Source organism: Microtus ochrogaster, chromosome 5 (assembly GCF_000317375.1).
Source record: "Microtus ochrogaster isolate Prairie Vole_2 chromosome 5, MicOch1.0, whole genome shotgun sequence".
Classification (NCBI taxonomy): domain Eukaryota; kingdom Metazoa; phylum Chordata; class Mammalia; order Rodentia; family Cricetidae; genus Microtus; species Microtus ochrogaster.
The window spans coordinates 4,438,073-4,455,091 of NC_022012.1; the positions used below are offsets into that span (position 1 = coordinate 4,438,073).

Genomic DNA, 17,019 nt, shown 5'->3' on the forward strand with positions numbered 1-17,019 from the left:
GATACATGGCCAACCAGGCCCTGTCCTTTTTCAGTGATACATGGCCAACCAGGCCCTGTCCTTTTTCAGTGATACATGGCCAACCAGGCCCTGTCTCTTCTGTGCTATTTCCACTTGTTAACTTGAGACAGGAACTTGATTTACAACCAAGCTAGCATCAAAGTCTTGATCCTTCTGTCTCTTTCTCCCAAATTCTGAGATCACAGGCTTCTGTGCCATAGCCAGCTTCTCTTGGTATTTTAACTACTCATTGTTTTTCTTTGTTTTTTTTAGGTTCTTCCTGCAGTGTAAGAACCCATCCCCAAAAGTCAGACAAACATAAAACTACCTCACTTTTCTCCTGAATCCAGAAGTGGCTTTGAGTCATTCTTCGTTTTCTGGGGAGATTACCCAGAGAGAATTTGGAAATATTTTGAAATAGGAGCTATAAATTTCACTATGGAAAAGTCACAGTGGAATGTACAAATTGATAGGGAATTGTGTGGAGGGAGAGGACCTGAAATGAACTCTGGGCACAGTGCTAGGGCCCTCCCGTGCCTCAAGAGTGACATCTTCATTCTGTGAGTTCACCGTCAAGAGAGTTCACCCTGTCTCTTGCCAAGTATTTTTGTACCAACTCGTTAGGAACATTAAATGGATCTTTTCAACATCTTTTAAATTTATTAGTTTTATAGGCTTGTTTATGAAGATGAATTCTTAGCTACTAAAGGCAGGCTCTCAGGAAAAAAAATGTGACAGATGAAAAGAAAAAGGAGGTAGGAAAGGTAGATTCAATTTTGAGGTATTTGGGGTGAAAGGGCCAATCCGGTTTAAGCTAGCTAAAACAAAGGCTAAAACAACCAGGCTTGGAAGATGACTCCACATGTTTGCCTTTAAAGCATAAAACCAGGAGTGATGTTACGTGCTTGTGACCCTTGACCCTCGACCTGAGGCAGCAGAGACAGAATCATCCCTAGGGCTCTGTGCCCAGCCTGGACTAACCAGTGAGCCCAGACCACTTTCTCAAGGAAAGCAAGGTCGATGGCTCTGGGGTGCACACTCGCAGAAATCTCATTCTAATGGTGCCTGTGATGACTGGTTTTGATTGACAGCTTGGCTGGGTTAAGACACTCCAAGGGCGTTCTTAAATCCCTTTTGTGTGTTTCTGAAAGGACATTTCTAGAGGGTTTAGGCAGGGAAGACTGGTCCTTTATGTGAGTAGCCACATCCCAGGGGCTGACATTCTAGAATGAATGAAAAGAGGGGAAAGGAGGAAGCGAGCAGAGCACCAACATTTCCCTACTTCCTAGGGAAGTGGTGGGAAGTGGATGGGCAAGCAGCCTCATGATCTCACTGTCTTGGCCAACACCCAGCCACTTGACCATTGGATCGTCAGCCCTGCTACAGACTGCACCTCAAACCACGAGCCAAGGCAAACCCTTTCTCCCTCACGTGGCTCCTTGTCAGGGATTTAGTCAGAGAATTTATAATGTTAATTATAAATTGAATTTTAAGGATGAACTCCAGGTACAAACTGTTAAATAACAAGCATTAAATGGTTCGGTGTGGTCTGGACACAATAAACCACCCTAGATACTGTTCTCTAAAATTATACTGCTTTCTGACAACCACACCCACCTCTGTGGTTGCTCAAGCCCCCCCCACAAAGGGCCACAAAGAACACTGCTTCTTCCTGTAACCCCAGATACTAAAACTGTCACTTTTTCTAACATTCCTACATATTATTTATTTCTCTGAGTTCCCAGCTGGGCACGCAGCTAAGTGGTAGAATATTTGTCCGACATGCTCAAGGCCTGTTTTAATCACCGACATTGTACAAAGGAAAGAAAAGGATATTTAATATTCATGCAGCCCCCAAATTAAGCATCCAAGGCTATTGATCTTCAGAATTTCAGTATTAATGAGCAAGCAGACACGAGTCATACCAACGCCAACACGCACACCATACTGTGAGCTGAGTGGAGCAGCTAAGTCAGACAGATAAAAGGACGAACGGAGCCCACATTCGAGGCAGCATATGGACAGAGACAAGTGTCCAGTCACAACAAAGACACCCCAGATCCCAGGATAAAACACAAGCTGACGATTTGAATCCAAGTTTTGTTTTAGACTTTATTCCTCTTACCTAATAATTTTCTCAGTTGAAAGCCGTAATGAGAGGACAGAGAAATGATAACAGATGAGGGAGACAGGAGATCCCATAGCCGTAATGAGAGGACAGAGAAATGATAACAGATGAGGGAGACAGGAGATCCCATAGCCGTAATGAGAGGACAGAGAAATGATAACAGATGAGGGAGACAGGAGATCCCATAGGAACATGGTGTGAAGGACCTCAAACCATGATGGAACTTAAACTCTGTGTGTGTCTGTCTGTCTGTATTGCCTGTCTCTGTGTGTGTATCCATGCGTGTGAGTCTGTGTCTGTCTCAGTGTCTGTGTGTCTGAGTTCCTGTGTCTGTCTGTATGTCTGCCTGTCTCTGGGTGTATGTGGTGTATGTATTTATCTCAGTGTGTGTGTGTGTGTGTGTGTGTGTATCTGTGTATGAACACCACACTCAGGTAAGGTAGGCTCAGCTCACAGCAGAGAAGAATCCCCTTACAGTTCAGACAGGACAGAGAGAATGAGCCAGAGTTAGTCCACTTGATCGAGGTTGACACAGGCAGTGAGGGTTTGGGAGACTAAATCAAGGATATGGGTATGGGGCATGGCAACTAGTCACACAGAAATGCTACCATCTTTTGTAGAAGTCATCCACAGTCACATGGGTGAGCACCAACCAAACCATCAGAGACAAAATTAGTTGATTAAATAAATAACTTAGGGTAAGAAGGAATACCATTCTCTGAGGTGTCAGGAAATTTTACCAGACAAGAGGAGTGGGACAGTCCAGACGTTCTCATCTGCACATAACATCAGATAGGCAGAACCAGGGAAAGGCATTCTTAACAGTTCTGTCACCTCTCTGGCCATCCAGGCACTTCCAATCCAAAGATGAAGCCCTATGCAGGAAGGGCCTCACTCCTCACCAGAGCAGAGCAAACCACACAAAGCAGGGCTTGGGCTCCAGCATGCATTTGAACCAACCAGGGAGTGCCTTAAATTCTGGAGAAGGCCTTGACTAGTTTGAGGTGGGACCAAAAAATTTCTCTGGTAATGGCAGGGATAACATGCAGGCCTCAGCCCCACATTTGGAGGGAGGATTGATCATGGGGCTGCAGACACGAGCGAGTCCTTATAAACAGATAGGAGAGAGCAGAAACTGAGGCCCAGGGAGAGCAGGGGAGAGGCAGGAAAGGAAGAACTACAGATATGTCCTCACGGCACCAGGAATCTTCATACAGGTTGATCCCATAACCTCAAGAAGGGTTGCTATCACCTTAACATCTCAGCAACCCAGAGATTGCCATTTCACACCTGGCAGAGCCCACATTCAAATCATTGATTATTTGTTTCCAAACTGTTTTTCTTCTCTGAAACAATCTCTCAAAATTTAGACCCAGGACACAGCCAAAAGGAGATGAAAACTTTTAAAGTGAACCTCCTGAGCGGGTAATTAAAGGACGGGGAAGGGTGGGAGGAGGGGGAGGGAAATGGGAGGCTGGGAGGAGGTGGAAACTTGTTTTTTTTTTCCTTTTCTCAATAAAAAAAAAATAAATAAAAAAAAAAAAACAAAAAAAAAAAAAGATAAAGGACGTGGAACAACAGGTCCCTCCCACACTCCCAGTACACAGAGATCTAAGCTCAGGGGCACAGCCAGGGTGCAGACGGCAACATGCAGTTGCTTTCCCAAACCTTTCCAGTACTGTTCTGAAAGACATCAGCTACATCCCAAGCTCCCTCGAGGTCAGGTGACCTCAGACACCAGAAAAGACAGGGAAATACTGAAGTGTCAATGAATTGCATTTTAGTTATCAGTCTCTGATTCCATCCCATCCTCCATACACCAAGGAAAACTAAACAAATACTGCTCAACATTCTATTTCCTAATGCACTAGAAGAAAAGTACAAAGGAGTGGTTTAAAGACCAACGTATTTCCACAGTGAGTTCGCCAGTATCACCAGGGTAACCAGTTAGTCACATTTACCAAATAAGGCAAGTTTTTTCAATGCCTGGGATCTTTCTACAGTGAGCTCACTCTACTTCTCACTGGGTTTCTACAGTCCTCAGAGGTCATGCTCACGGCTCCTACAGAGTCTGAAAACCAGCAAGCTCCACGCAGACGTGGGAAGCATGTCTCAGGAGAGCACACTGTTTGTCCTTAGCTCATGCCTGGCTATGTATTAGATGCAAAAGGCAAAATACACTTCAACTGTACCTCAGTAAAGAGTGGTATTAAACTAAACCAGTTAACAAAGCCAGTGAAAGCTGTTTGTTCCCGTGGGTACCAATGGCAAACTTCACCTGACGTCTCTCAGTGTATTTACCAGTTGCAAACTGTCACTCATTTTCCACGAGTGAGACTAGGCACACATGTCCTGAAACTTCAAGTTTTCTGACTAACAAATACATCTATTAATTTCCTCAATGCCAAAGAAACATTTCTCCATTTATAACTGCTTCTATATGGAAACGTGGTGCACACAATTTAAATCTATGTTGTATTTATTAAATGTAAGAACTATCATTTTCCTAGTGAAAATTTGTGGTGTTGGGGAGAGGATTGTCCACTATATTTAGCAATTCCGGGAGAGATCTGAATCTGCTCAAGTAAGTGGTTTTCACTTGACGATTTCAGACCAACAGTTCTTCATCATTCTCCTCTGACTTTTCTGTGGCAAACCATACCCATGAAGAGCAGCAACTCTGAAGGCTGTGTCAGAGCAAGTGTTTTATGAAAACAAACAGAACAGAAATGGGAAAATGTGGTGTTTGTGTTACAAATATGAGCTGTAGCCACCAAGATGCAAAGTCACACCCAAGTTTATCTTTCTAGAAATACTATGGTTCCCAAGTATAAAACGAGTGTGGTTCCAGGAGCGTGCGCGCTGCTCAAAGGTGTGGAAAGCTTGGTCCCAGTTCCAGCTGGCAGAGGGAAGAACATTCAGAGGGTGGGAGGTGATTGGGTCTCTGAAGGGACTGATGATGTAGCTAAGTGGGTAGAGCTCTTGACCAACATGCAGGACATCCTGGATTCAATCCCTAGAAAGGCATAAACTGGGCATGGTGGCAGACGTTAGCACTCAGAGGTACAGTCAGAACATCAGAAATTCAAGGTCATCTTTGGCTACATAGTGAGTTTGGGGCCAGCCTGGTCTACACAGGACTCTGTCTCACACAGGGGCAGGAAGCCGAGGGGGTGGTCTGTTCTTCTGTTAAGAGAGCAGGACTCTGAGCATTGGGGGTTACAACTCATCAAATGTGACACGGGCACCCCTCCTGCGTTCCTCTGGCTCCCTTCCTACAGGTGCCCTCCTGGGCTTGTCTAGTTCCCTTCTGTCAATCTGGCATGTCGTGATACAACCAGGCAGGCATAATGAGGCAACCAGCACAGTCTCTTTGGGACTTTCCAGCAACAATCATGAACCCAATAAGTTCCTTTAGCTTGTAAGCAGCTTTGGCTATTTTGTTACTGCAACACAGAATAGAAAAATACAAATGCCAAATCACCAAGAATCTTAAGTCTGGATGTTATTATTAAAATTAAAATTGAAATTTATTTTAAGATGTGGTCTTTTTTCCCCCAATAATGAGCCAGAGAGTAAATACTTCATTCTTTGTGGGTCACATGCTATCTTACACAGCTACTCAACTTGGCTGATGGAAAGGGAAAAGTTGGGAGAAAAAAAATTGGACAAATAAATGATACTAGATTCCAACAAGGGTTTCATTGCTGGATACTAAATCTGACTTTCATGTAATTTGCATCCGATACAAAATATTATTCTTTAAATTATAATAAAAAATGAAAAATGTACTAACTGTTTACCGCTCATGGGCCACACACACACACACACAAGCAATTTATTTGGCCTGTAGCATTTAACCTCTTCCTTAAAACATGAAATTCATCTCTGGAATAATCACAGGAAACAACTGGACCATTAGTTCTACAAGAGGGAAAAGCTACCTTGAGCAGAAGAGAGAACAGCCACCCAAGGTCTAGCACAGAGATATTTGCTATGGCTGGAAAGGAAGAACGAAAATCATACCCCAGAGGACATAGATGCATGCTCTTATGTCACACTCCCTTTGGGAAGCTGCTAAACAATTCAAAGAGCAAGAGATAGTGCAATATGATTTTTAAAAGGCAGTTATAGTTTCAGTCCTGAACGTCTCCCAAAGACCCTCTCGACATTTGACAGTGCACTACTGGGAGAAGCCAGAGCCTTTAGGAAGTGGGATTCTGTCGAAAGAACTTAGGTAACTGGAGGTGTGTCTGTGAAGGGGACTCCACACCCTTCACCCTTTTCTTCCCATCTACCCTGCCCCGGCTCAGCTTCCTGGATACCTTCCTCTGTCACCCACCCTTTGTCACATGTGCAGCCCTGTTGCACCATCAAAGGCAACGGAGCAAAGTGACTACAAACTGAACTCTGAAAGCACAAGCCAAACTAAATCCCAAGGGAGAGGCTGTGCCCAAACACTCACTACAGGAACAGGAACTATGGCATGGTAGAGATACACAAAGCAACCAGTTACCAGAGGGCTGCATGGCCAACACAGAGATGGGGAAAGGTGACACCTAGGGAAGCCTGAGACCCAACGTCAACTGCAAGGAAGACAGAGTCCAGAGGTCTGAGGTTCACTAGAAACTGGACAATGATAGTGCAAGGACAGCCATGACCTGAAACAAGCCCGAGAGGCCTTCTCCCTGCACATGCACACCCATTCACTCATTTGCATGTGTCACACACACACACACACACACACACACACACACACGCACATGAGTTCTAGCGGACGGCTTAGTCACTTCATGGATTGCATGACACTAACATCCAGTTTCTAACAGTACAGCAAAAAAAAAAAAAAAACATCCCAAGAAGCAACAGCCGTATGCGGTTAGCATACACACATTCTAAATTAGCATGCAAACAATATTACTTAATGTGGTTCATATTTTAAAAACTTACAAACAAGAACAAAAGCTCTAATCAAGCTGGTGGTGCAGGAAGCTGCCCAGACATATTACAACAACTCCATGTCACGGCAATTCCTCATTGCTCGGTCGGTTGCTACCTTGGATGTTAGCTCCCCTTTGCACGGGCTGGAAATTTGTTTGATTTTGCTGTAGTTTTTTAGACGGAGTTTCATGTAGCCCAGGGTGGCTTCAAACTCACTAAAGCTGAGGCTTGCCTTGAAAATTATGTTCTTCCCATATCTCCCTCCTGAATGCCAACATGTTTTACCTCACCTAGGACTCTGCCAGGCTTACACCTGCACCTGCTTGATGCCAGCCCCCACTCATCTTGCAGAATGGATTCATTCTTCCCTCTGTGTTTAGCAAATAGTCTGCTCCAAGTACAGCATCAGTGCACAGAGGCACGTCTGTGCACAGGGTTTAATGTGTGTGACTGTATATATGCAGCTATGAATACAGAGGCCAGAAGGAAATCTGTGGGGTTTAGAGCCCACTGAAACAAAGATGTAAGCTGAGTCAGGCATGGTTGTACACAGTTTTGATCCCAGCACTTAGGATACAATCACAGATCTATCTCTGTAAGTTTGAGGCAAGCCTGATCTACATGGTAAATTATAGGCTAGCCAGTGGGTAGTACATGGTGAGATACTGTCCCAAAACAAAACAAAGATTTAAAATTTTGTCACCATTTACCAAGAAACTTCTCTTCTCAAATTGTCAAAACCACATTTGTTACCAAAAAAGACTTCATTTCAAGAAAACAAGTTTTGATTCCCATCCAAATTTGGACCACTTTAGAATGTATAAACTTAATATATGGTGGTAGTATTTCTCAAGATCTCACAGCACAAACATCACCATGACGTCAGCAAGGCTCTTCATGATCTCTATTAGCCAACTACAACTTATATATGGCTCATGAAAATGTTTCTAGAATTTTAAAAAATTATGTATTGGACCTAAAAATGGACCATAAGGATAAAACAAAAATAAAACTGATGGGAACGTCTGAACATTCCTCGGGATTGGACTTCAGCCACTGACATAAAGCATCACTCCCGGGGAAAACAGAAGTAATTTCATCTATAATCTAGGTTCAACTAAATTATAATGTGAGCACCTAAATTCTTTTCTCATTTAAGTTGGAAATTGTTCAGCAGGGCCTTTGGGTGATATCCCACTCAGAACATAAGCTTTATAGATGTTCCTTCTTTGTCATTGGCTAATACATTAGGACACGGTGTCGTTTTACATTTTATTTTATGCATTGTGCATTAACTTTCAGACATGTATGGTACGACGTGTCCCAGTGCCCTAATAGGCTGGAAGAGAATGTTGAATCCTTGGGACAGGCGTTCAGGAAGCTGCGAGCCACCCGATGTGGGTGCTGGGAATCCAAGTCCTCTGCAACAACAGAAAGTGATCTAAATGCTGCACCATGTCCTCAGCCTCTACGCAGAGTCTTTGAATGGTGTTGCTTGTCTATCATGGAGATGACTTTGTCTTCAGGTGATGTCATCTGGCTGGTTTTAGTGGTAGGGATGGGGTCCACCAGAGCTGATCCCTCACAAGGAGTTGTAGATGTGTGAACACAGTATGAACTGAAAAAGGTAGGTACAGTATAGCACCAAGATTGCAGAACTATGTCCCAAATGGTCTGGTCACATGCTCACCTCCAGGTTACTGGTAATGCCTCTTACTTTTTCGAGGTTTCAGGTGAGTCATCTAAAAATGATGGCAGCTTCTACTCTAAAACTGCTTTGCAAACTGTACAATACGTTAATCACAAGTAACATCCATCCAGGGTACCCCTAAAAATGACATTCTATCAACATTCTATAATCAACACAGGATTGGCTCTTCTGTGATACAAAGTAAGATAAAGTACTCTGCATGCTGACCTGTTAATTGGACAAGGGGACTTTGCTATAATGAAAACCTACATGACGTCAGCAGTTGCCATCAACTCTAAATAAAGACAGTGAACATCTTGGTAGTTACTATTTAGGAGGAGATTAAAGTTCAGAAAACAATTGATGTCAGGTTATAGTCAGCTAGGGTTTGAGATCAGTCTGTTTGGCAACAGAGCACTGGTTTCTGTGACCTCACTCTACACACGAGCTTCCCATCTTTAACACGAAAGAAGAGTGCTCACTTTGACAGCACACGTACCATAACTGGAACAATACAGAGAAGATTGGCACAGCCCCTGGGCAAGGATGACATGCAAATTGAGAGTGTTCCATATTTTTCCACTGGGGGACATGGTGTCATCAGGTCCTAGGCTGCTGTCAAGGGCCATGTCTGGATCTCTGGACCTACTGTTCCCGTGATCATGTAGATGTCTTGGGCCTCTGTTACTACCAAGGGTTCTGAGGAGTCCTGGGATTGGGGCTGCCCCAAGTGGTTAACTAGGTGATGAAGGGCCATACCACAGCAGGGATTCTCTCAGTCTGGTTCACCTGACTTGTCACCAGGGCCATGGTCGCGTCAGCTTGATCTGCAGTCAGGGGCCATGTGTGGGTCCTACTGTAGGCAGAGTCTGTGTTGATATCTACAGTGCATGCTACCATCGGGGGTTGTGGAGATGCCCAGGGTTTGGGGCCCCTATGTGGAATTAGGGAGTTTAGTTGGGGTCCAAGAGGCATCCTGCCTGCAGCTGAAGTGATGCCAATTTGAGAAGCTTGTGCTGCCATCCAGGGCCTTGATATCAGAACCCAGGTTCTAATGAGGACCATGTATGGGTCTATAGGCCTCTCACAGCCAGGGTCTATGTTGATGTCCATGGCCCATGGTGTCATCAAAGGCACATGGATGCCCAGGGTCTAGGCCACAACTTGTGGCCATGTTGGTACCCAAGGGCTGTATAGACCAGCTCAGCATTCTGGCCCTCCAATTGGCCCACTCTTCTACATCTGTGACCTGCTGGAGTGTGTGAAGGAACTGGTTCTGCGGAATGACAGCCATAAGATCTCCATGACTGGTGCAACAGCAGGATGTGTGAGAGGAGTTTCGGTGAGGACCAGTGATGATGGGGTGCCAGAGGCCTTGACCCAGACCAGTGACTCATTGCGATTAACACTTGTGGGTGGGGCTGATTGTACAATAGGATATATTATGTGACATACCACAGCACACAATGCCACTAGGATGAAGAGGTGTTGGACAAATAGAAGAGCAAGGTGGGGTTTTTGTCTGTTTTATTTTGTTTTGAATTGATTTGTTTGGGAGAGGGCTTAAGTAGGGCCATGCTGCAGGGCTGAAGGGAGGATATGGAGAGATTGAGAGGTAAGCAGGATTGGGGTGCATGATGTGAAATTGCAAAGAATCATTAAAGAATTGTGTCAAAAAAATAAATATTTTTTCATGTGCCAAATATGGTAGTGTTACTGAAGAGTCGTATGCTTGTCCTCATCTTTGCCTAAAATCTGACACCACCTCAGCCCATTTGCCTAACGTCTCCACTCTTCGGTTGTCTTGCCCTGAAAAGTCTAACAGTTTTCTGTCTATGATGCCGACTATGAGGAGTGGTGAGCTTACATCAAAGTTGAACTGATTAGACAAAGGATGGCAATGGCTATTGCTAAAACTATAAGCAAACACTCGGAGTGTGTTCAACTGACAAAGATACAGCAGGAGGAGCTGCAGAAATGACGCAATGCTCAGGGTTTACTGTCCTTGCAGAGACCATGCCGTATGGCTCACAACCATCTCTAACTCCTGCTCCCGGGAGAAGAGGGCCTCTCTGTCCTCTGTGCATACCGGCACCTACCTGCCCATACCCACATTCAGGCTCCTGCTCCCGGGAGAAGAGGGAGAAGAGGGCCTCTCTGTCCTCTGTGCACACCTGCACCTACCTGCCCATACCCACATTCAGACCCACACGTATGCATATAATTAGAAACAAAATAAAATTTTAAAAAACTTATAAAGAAAATTGTAGGTACATTCAAATGCTACTAAATGGCTTATTATCTAACTAAAGAATTCAAGCATGATGTTGCTGTTGGACGAGTCTCCACTAGGCAGCCATAAACAGCACATGAGAAACCAGCCCAGACCAGGATCTATGGGGCCCATGGACTATAAGAAAAATGTAAGAGATGATCTACAGAACCGACACTCTGACTCATAAGCCATCTCCCTCCAGACTACTCTCCTCCTGTGTCCAAGACTGTCCACTACGCCACACAAAGAACTCAAATGATGAGTTCATCATTCAGAACATCTACAGTCCTTCACAATGATCTGAGCTCACTTACATACACAAGACAATAGGACAGTTCACAGCCATGCTCTCAGAGAGGGGCTCTGTGGCTGTAACTGAGTTCCTCCTGGGTTTCTCTTCTCAGTACTACAAAGTGAAATAGCATGCGCTAGGCACATTCAAAGTAACAAGCAGATGTTGAGAAGCAGAAGTATACCCTGCTACAGCCAGAACAAAGGGATGTCTGCATCCTCTCACAGCCTTCAACATGAAACCAACGTGAAGGAGCAGATTTAAGCTTTTCAGTGTCTTCTAATGCAGTTTGTGTCTGTATTAAAATCAAAGGGTGTTCACGGGACTTCCATTAAAATTTGTCAAAATGCAAACCAATGTCTTAAAAAGCATTTCTCACAGAAATGAAAATAGCTTCCAACTTTCATGGCCAGTATTTCTCAACTTGCTTTTATCTGATGTGGGATTCCCCTCTGTATGCTGCGATTGCCATTGATTAATAAAGAACTTCTTTGAGCCTAGAGAAGAACAGGGAAGAACAAAGCTAGGTAGGGAAAATTAAGCTGAATGTTGGGAGAAAGGATGCAGAGTCAGGGAGTAGCCATGGAGCCGCTACTGGAGACAGACGTGTGGAAATTTTGCCAGTAGGCCACAACCTCGTGGTGATGCACAGATTAATGGAGATGGGTTAAACTAAGATATAACAGTTAGGCAATAAGAAGCTAAAGCTAATGGGGACAAGCAGTGATTCAATTAATACAGTTTCTGTGTAGTTATTTCATAGCTGCTGGGTGGCTCATTCCAATACTATTCAATGTGTTCTGGGAATTCCAGAGACTGGCTCAACAGTATTCAGCACCTACTGTGTGCTAGGAATCCCAGAGACTGGTCCAACAGTATTCAGTACCCACTGTGTGCTGGGAATCAAAGAGACTGGCCCAACAGTATTCAGCACCTACTGTGTGCTGGGAATCCCAGAGACTGGCCCAAAAAGTATTTAGTACCCACTGCATGCTGGGAATCTCAGAGGCTGGCCCAACAGTATTCAGCACCCACTGTGTGCTGGGAATCCCAAAGACTGGTAAGGGAATCATATTATCTGGCCAGATTGGACATGAGTAGGTTTGGCCACACCTAAGATGTTTTTGTAATTAGGATGTACTTGTCACAGTCATCTTTTGCTAATAGTAATGAAAACTGAGTATCTCTCAAGGGAATTTTCTGAAGTGCAGTGTGGGAGCCCGGAAGAGTCAAAACACTGCTGGTGTGGGGAATAAAATTCTTATCTTCACTGCACCAACATGGAGGTGCTCCATAAAATGAGTCCTGGGCCTCCTTAAAGTCACTTCCATTTCTAAAATGTGTGACAACTATAGCTATCCATTCTGTTTTTCTGAACTGTATTGCTGACTAAGAACTCAGATGCATCCAGATACTATGGCAGATGCCTCTCACGCCAGCCCTCAGAGGCTGAGGCAGGGGGCTTTCGGAGTTCATGGTCAGCCTGTAACCAAAAACAGGTAATAGCAAGAGGCTGTTGAAAAAGTAAAAAAAGGAAGTGCTAGATTCTGTCTACCCTCACAGTCAGGATCTGCTCAGGAAGAGGATTCGGGGACGCTATGGCATTCATTGCCTCCACTTCCTCTGGGAGCAAGGAGGCGATTTCCAGAACTGTCAAGGACGAACAATTCATTCCTAAAATGCTACCGAAGGCTGTGACTCAGCTTGATCCATAAGAACACTACTCTGGATACATCCACACGCTGGCAACTGTCACTCATAATAATTGTTTTAATTGATGTTAGCAGAATTTAAACTAACAATGTGACGAGATAAATTAAAGCAGACATTCAGTCCAGTGACATGTGTAAGAGGCCTGGCCTACAGTAGAACTCAATTCTTTGTATTCTATCAGACAAGGAACCTTCCAATAAATACATCCATGACAACTGTTTATAGATAAGGCTTCTAATCTCCAGCTACTCAGAAAAGCAGGACCCGGTTTCCTGTCCCTTAGTTCAATCACCCAGAGTTAATCTCCTCAAAGGCCTCTCTCCGGCCCAGGCTGTCTCCTTCCCACAACTAAGAGCCCCATTTTCCACATTGGAGGATCAGGTGTCTCAAAGCTCCACAGAGCACATGACAGAATAAAAGTCGGAGCTCTGATCCACTTCAGCTGGACAGTGTCATCTGACTGTGAGGCCAAAGACGCCTGATTCAGCGTTTTCCACTCCTGTTGAGGGGAGGGTGGAGGAGTTAGCTGAGTGCTGTGTAAGAGGCTAGGTTCATCCATATCATGGTCTTCCTATTCCTGCTGGTTGATTGACTCCAAATGCTTGTGAGAAATTCCACTGGAAGGATTGAAACGTTTCAGGGTCCTCCGGACAATTAGGTTTACATGCCAAGTGAGAAGTCCTCAAATAAACAGGCAGAGAAGCAACAAGTGCGATAAATACCCCCACTTATGAGATAAATACCCCCACTTATGCTTGGTTCACATCCCCAGGAGAAAACAAGCATACCATGCACACCAGCAAAGGATTTTAATTCGCTTTTCCCTTTCTGAAGATCCCTTAGCAACTTAGAAGAAAAGCACCAGGCACATGAAACAGAATTAGGATGACAGACAAGCAAGTATTCCCGCTCACAACGTCACTGGCTTCACATTTGACATCCCAGCCAGTGGACAATGGCATATTATCATATATCCTCTTCTGTATGCTCAGTTGTTCTGTGCAGTGATTGAGAAGTTCAGAAAACAAAACTGTGTGTGTTACTGTCCCTGCTTCTTCAGCCTCAGCTAATGTTAGCCTTCCTGGGAGAAAGCAGCAACGCTAAACTGAAATTACTTCTTGCAAGCCGATCTGGGTGAACATTAAATATGCTAGACCTAGGAGGGGATGCTCGTGAGGCTCTGTCTCCAGTTACAGAGACGTCAGCATGGAAGTGGAGCCCTTGCAGGGAAACGGGTTTGCTTCAGGTCCACACCACTAATGTCCACTCAGAGAAACCTACACATCATCCTCCCCTTGGGGGTCTCAATCTTTAGGGCACTTTTTGTGGCTTTGGTGTCTGTTGTCCACCAAGATGTAAGGGACACAGGGTAAGAATCACAACTCCCCTTTTCCAGCTGCGTTCCTTAATCTTATCAAATATCAGACTTCTCACAAAGGCAACCATGAGGTAAATATTTTCTGAGTTAATTAACAGAAGGGCTTCTGGTTTGCACTTTATGTGAAATCTGCTTTAAATGGGCAGAGATGTGTGCACAACACTCTAATTCAAGACAAACACTGATGACTTATTATGGCACACTAGGCTTAGAACTACTCAGACCTAGGAAAAGGGGAAATGTCACTTGAAGATGAGAAAAGACCATCGGAAAGGCCTGAATGAGGAAGTCTGCTTCCTGGCGCTGCCATATGGTGGGAGTCATCACCAGGACTTCAAGGTGGAGTGTAAGCAATATTCCAGGGAGAGGGAAAGAACTGAGCAAGAATACGGACACTCAGGTGCATTCAGAGGAAGGCGAGCTCACACCTGTTTCTGCAGTAAAATATAGCAGGGGCCAACTTGTGTAAGATAGTATTAAAATTACATATTCTGTTAAAGCCACAACTACTGAAGGTCTCCTGAGAGAAAGAATGACGTGATCTAGCAGGACAAGATTAAAATGGGGATGTGCAGACCAATGAGTAAGATAGTGCATTATTCCAGCCAAAAGGGATGGAGGAGAGGGGACCAAAAGGAAATCCACAGAAGAATAAACACCGCTGCTGGAATGGAAAGAGATGGTTGCCATTGGTTGACTACATCAAAGCCCAGCACAGAGAAGACCAAGGGTAAATGCAGGAGGGGGCAAGCTGAAGAGTTCACTGGGTGGCAGGGAGAGAGAGTAATATATCACACACATGTCTAAAGTTGTCTAAGAATAAAATTTACAAAAAAGAGTGGGGTGAAAGGTAGTGGTTTCTGTGGTAAAAATCTCACATTTTAGGTATTTACACGATACTGAACAAGTAAGGAAGATGTAACTCTAAAGCAGCAGACTCCAGTGAGATGGCTCATCATGTAAAAACACCTTCTGGCAAGACTAACTGCCAGAGTTCAATCCCCGGGACTCACAGCAGAAGAAGAAGCAACTCCAGCAAGATGTCCTCAGATCTCCGCATGCTACAGTATGGTTGTGAGCAGACACAAATAAATAATAATGCATAAATACGCAAATATTAAAAAGTTAAAGAGAGTAGATTCAAGTCAATTTCAAAATTAGACTTGGAGAAAATTTGGCTGGCCCATAATCAATGATTACCAATGCAAAGGCTTTCTGTCAAATATATTTAAAGCTTTCCCCACAAAACCTTCATCTTGAAAAACATTACAAAAGAAAATAAAAGTTCTTTTTAAGTCACTGATGGATTTTTCAGTACCTAGTAAATCTAATTTTTATTTTATTTCCAGTAAGGACATGCTTCTTTAAATTTTATAGACCCTCATTCTCCTGCTGTCTTCCAAAGGTATATTCCCTACACCGCAGGACAGGAGGAGCCCACATAGCACACAGGCATACTCTATATGTCTTCAGGAGAAGAAATGAATATAATTTTTTTAAAGAATTCCACTCTGTAATAGCTCTCTAAAAAACATTTTAAACATATAAAATATTCTAAAAGGTCATTCTAACTTTCAAAACGTTACCATCTGATATTATGCCGCCTTTAATCATCGGGAGAATGTCTGAAGCATAGGGAAAAGCCACACTTACTTTAGCTGCGCCGATCTGTTCTTTTCGAAATTTCTCAAGGGGTGCAATTAATACATCATTAGCATTTTGAATCTGAAAATAAAAATGCACATATATTAAATTATGCACAATTTCAGGCCAATAATATTGAAAACAGTCTCATTCCTTCAAGTTATTGAATGCAGTTTTTATCCTCTGATCTGTTTCTATTAAAACATCTTACATTTCCTATTGTATTTCTTATCCTAATAATGGAGTGGTTTTTCTGTATGATTTCACTTGATATTAACAACAATGTAGGTAATATCAAAATAAGTACTTATTTTACCAAAACTGTAGATGGAATGTTTATATTTCTTCTAAGTTTTACCTATGAAAACAGCATCTTGAGTATTAAATTAAATTTACAGATACCTTTCATTACATTGATGTAATGTCACCAGTTTGAGCACCGTCCTAAAACTGGCAGAGCTCTTCCGTTTGCCACTAGGCCATGAGAGTCCCACGGGTACAAAATAAAATAAGGCTTGATTTCTCTACTTAATGAGTTTCCTTGGGCTTGGAATTTGCCTGAAGGCTCTCCTGGCATTTTCACCCTAACTAAAACAGTACTTGATTTCATTTCCACAAACAGTGCTTAATCTCCATGCTCCAAGAGGGGAGACATTTGAACTCGAAAACAGATAGCTTCTGCCAATGTGGATGAGCAAAACCACTGCAAGGGCATGTGAGATGTGAGTGCCAGGAACTGAACCAACAGAGACAGAGACTCCTGAGCATGATACTACGCTGAAACATATGTGCATGGGTGACACATATGCACATGGCTCGCATACGTGCGTGCACACACACACACCACACACACACACCACAACTTTCAGAAAGCAAGAAAGAAGACTCTAGTAACAAAATGAATGATCTGATCTCCCACTGTGAAGAAGAAGGAGGAGGAAGAGGAGGAGGAGGAGGA

At 43.7% G+C, this 17,019-nt stretch overlaps 1 protein-coding gene and 1 non-coding gene across 2 annotated transcripts in view; one reads left to right on the plus strand and one right to left on the minus strand.

Annotated features, from left to right (window-relative positions):
• Arhgap42 (Rho GTPase activating protein 42) overlaps nucleotides 1-17,019 on the minus strand; it is a 224,432-nt gene that overhangs the window by 78,796 nt on the left and 128,617 nt on the right. Inside the window, exon 4 of the mRNA XM_005346793.3 lies at nucleotides 16,071-16,142. Within this exon, the coding sequence (XP_005346850.1) occupies nucleotides 16,071-16,142 (72 nt within the window). The remainder of the gene's footprint in view (nucleotides 1-16,070; nucleotides 16,143-17,019) is intronic.
• On the plus strand, nucleotides 9,234-9,338 carry LOC113456169. The gene has a single exon (XR_003377029.1). It is a non-coding gene; the product is annotated as a U6 spliceosomal RNA (small nuclear RNA).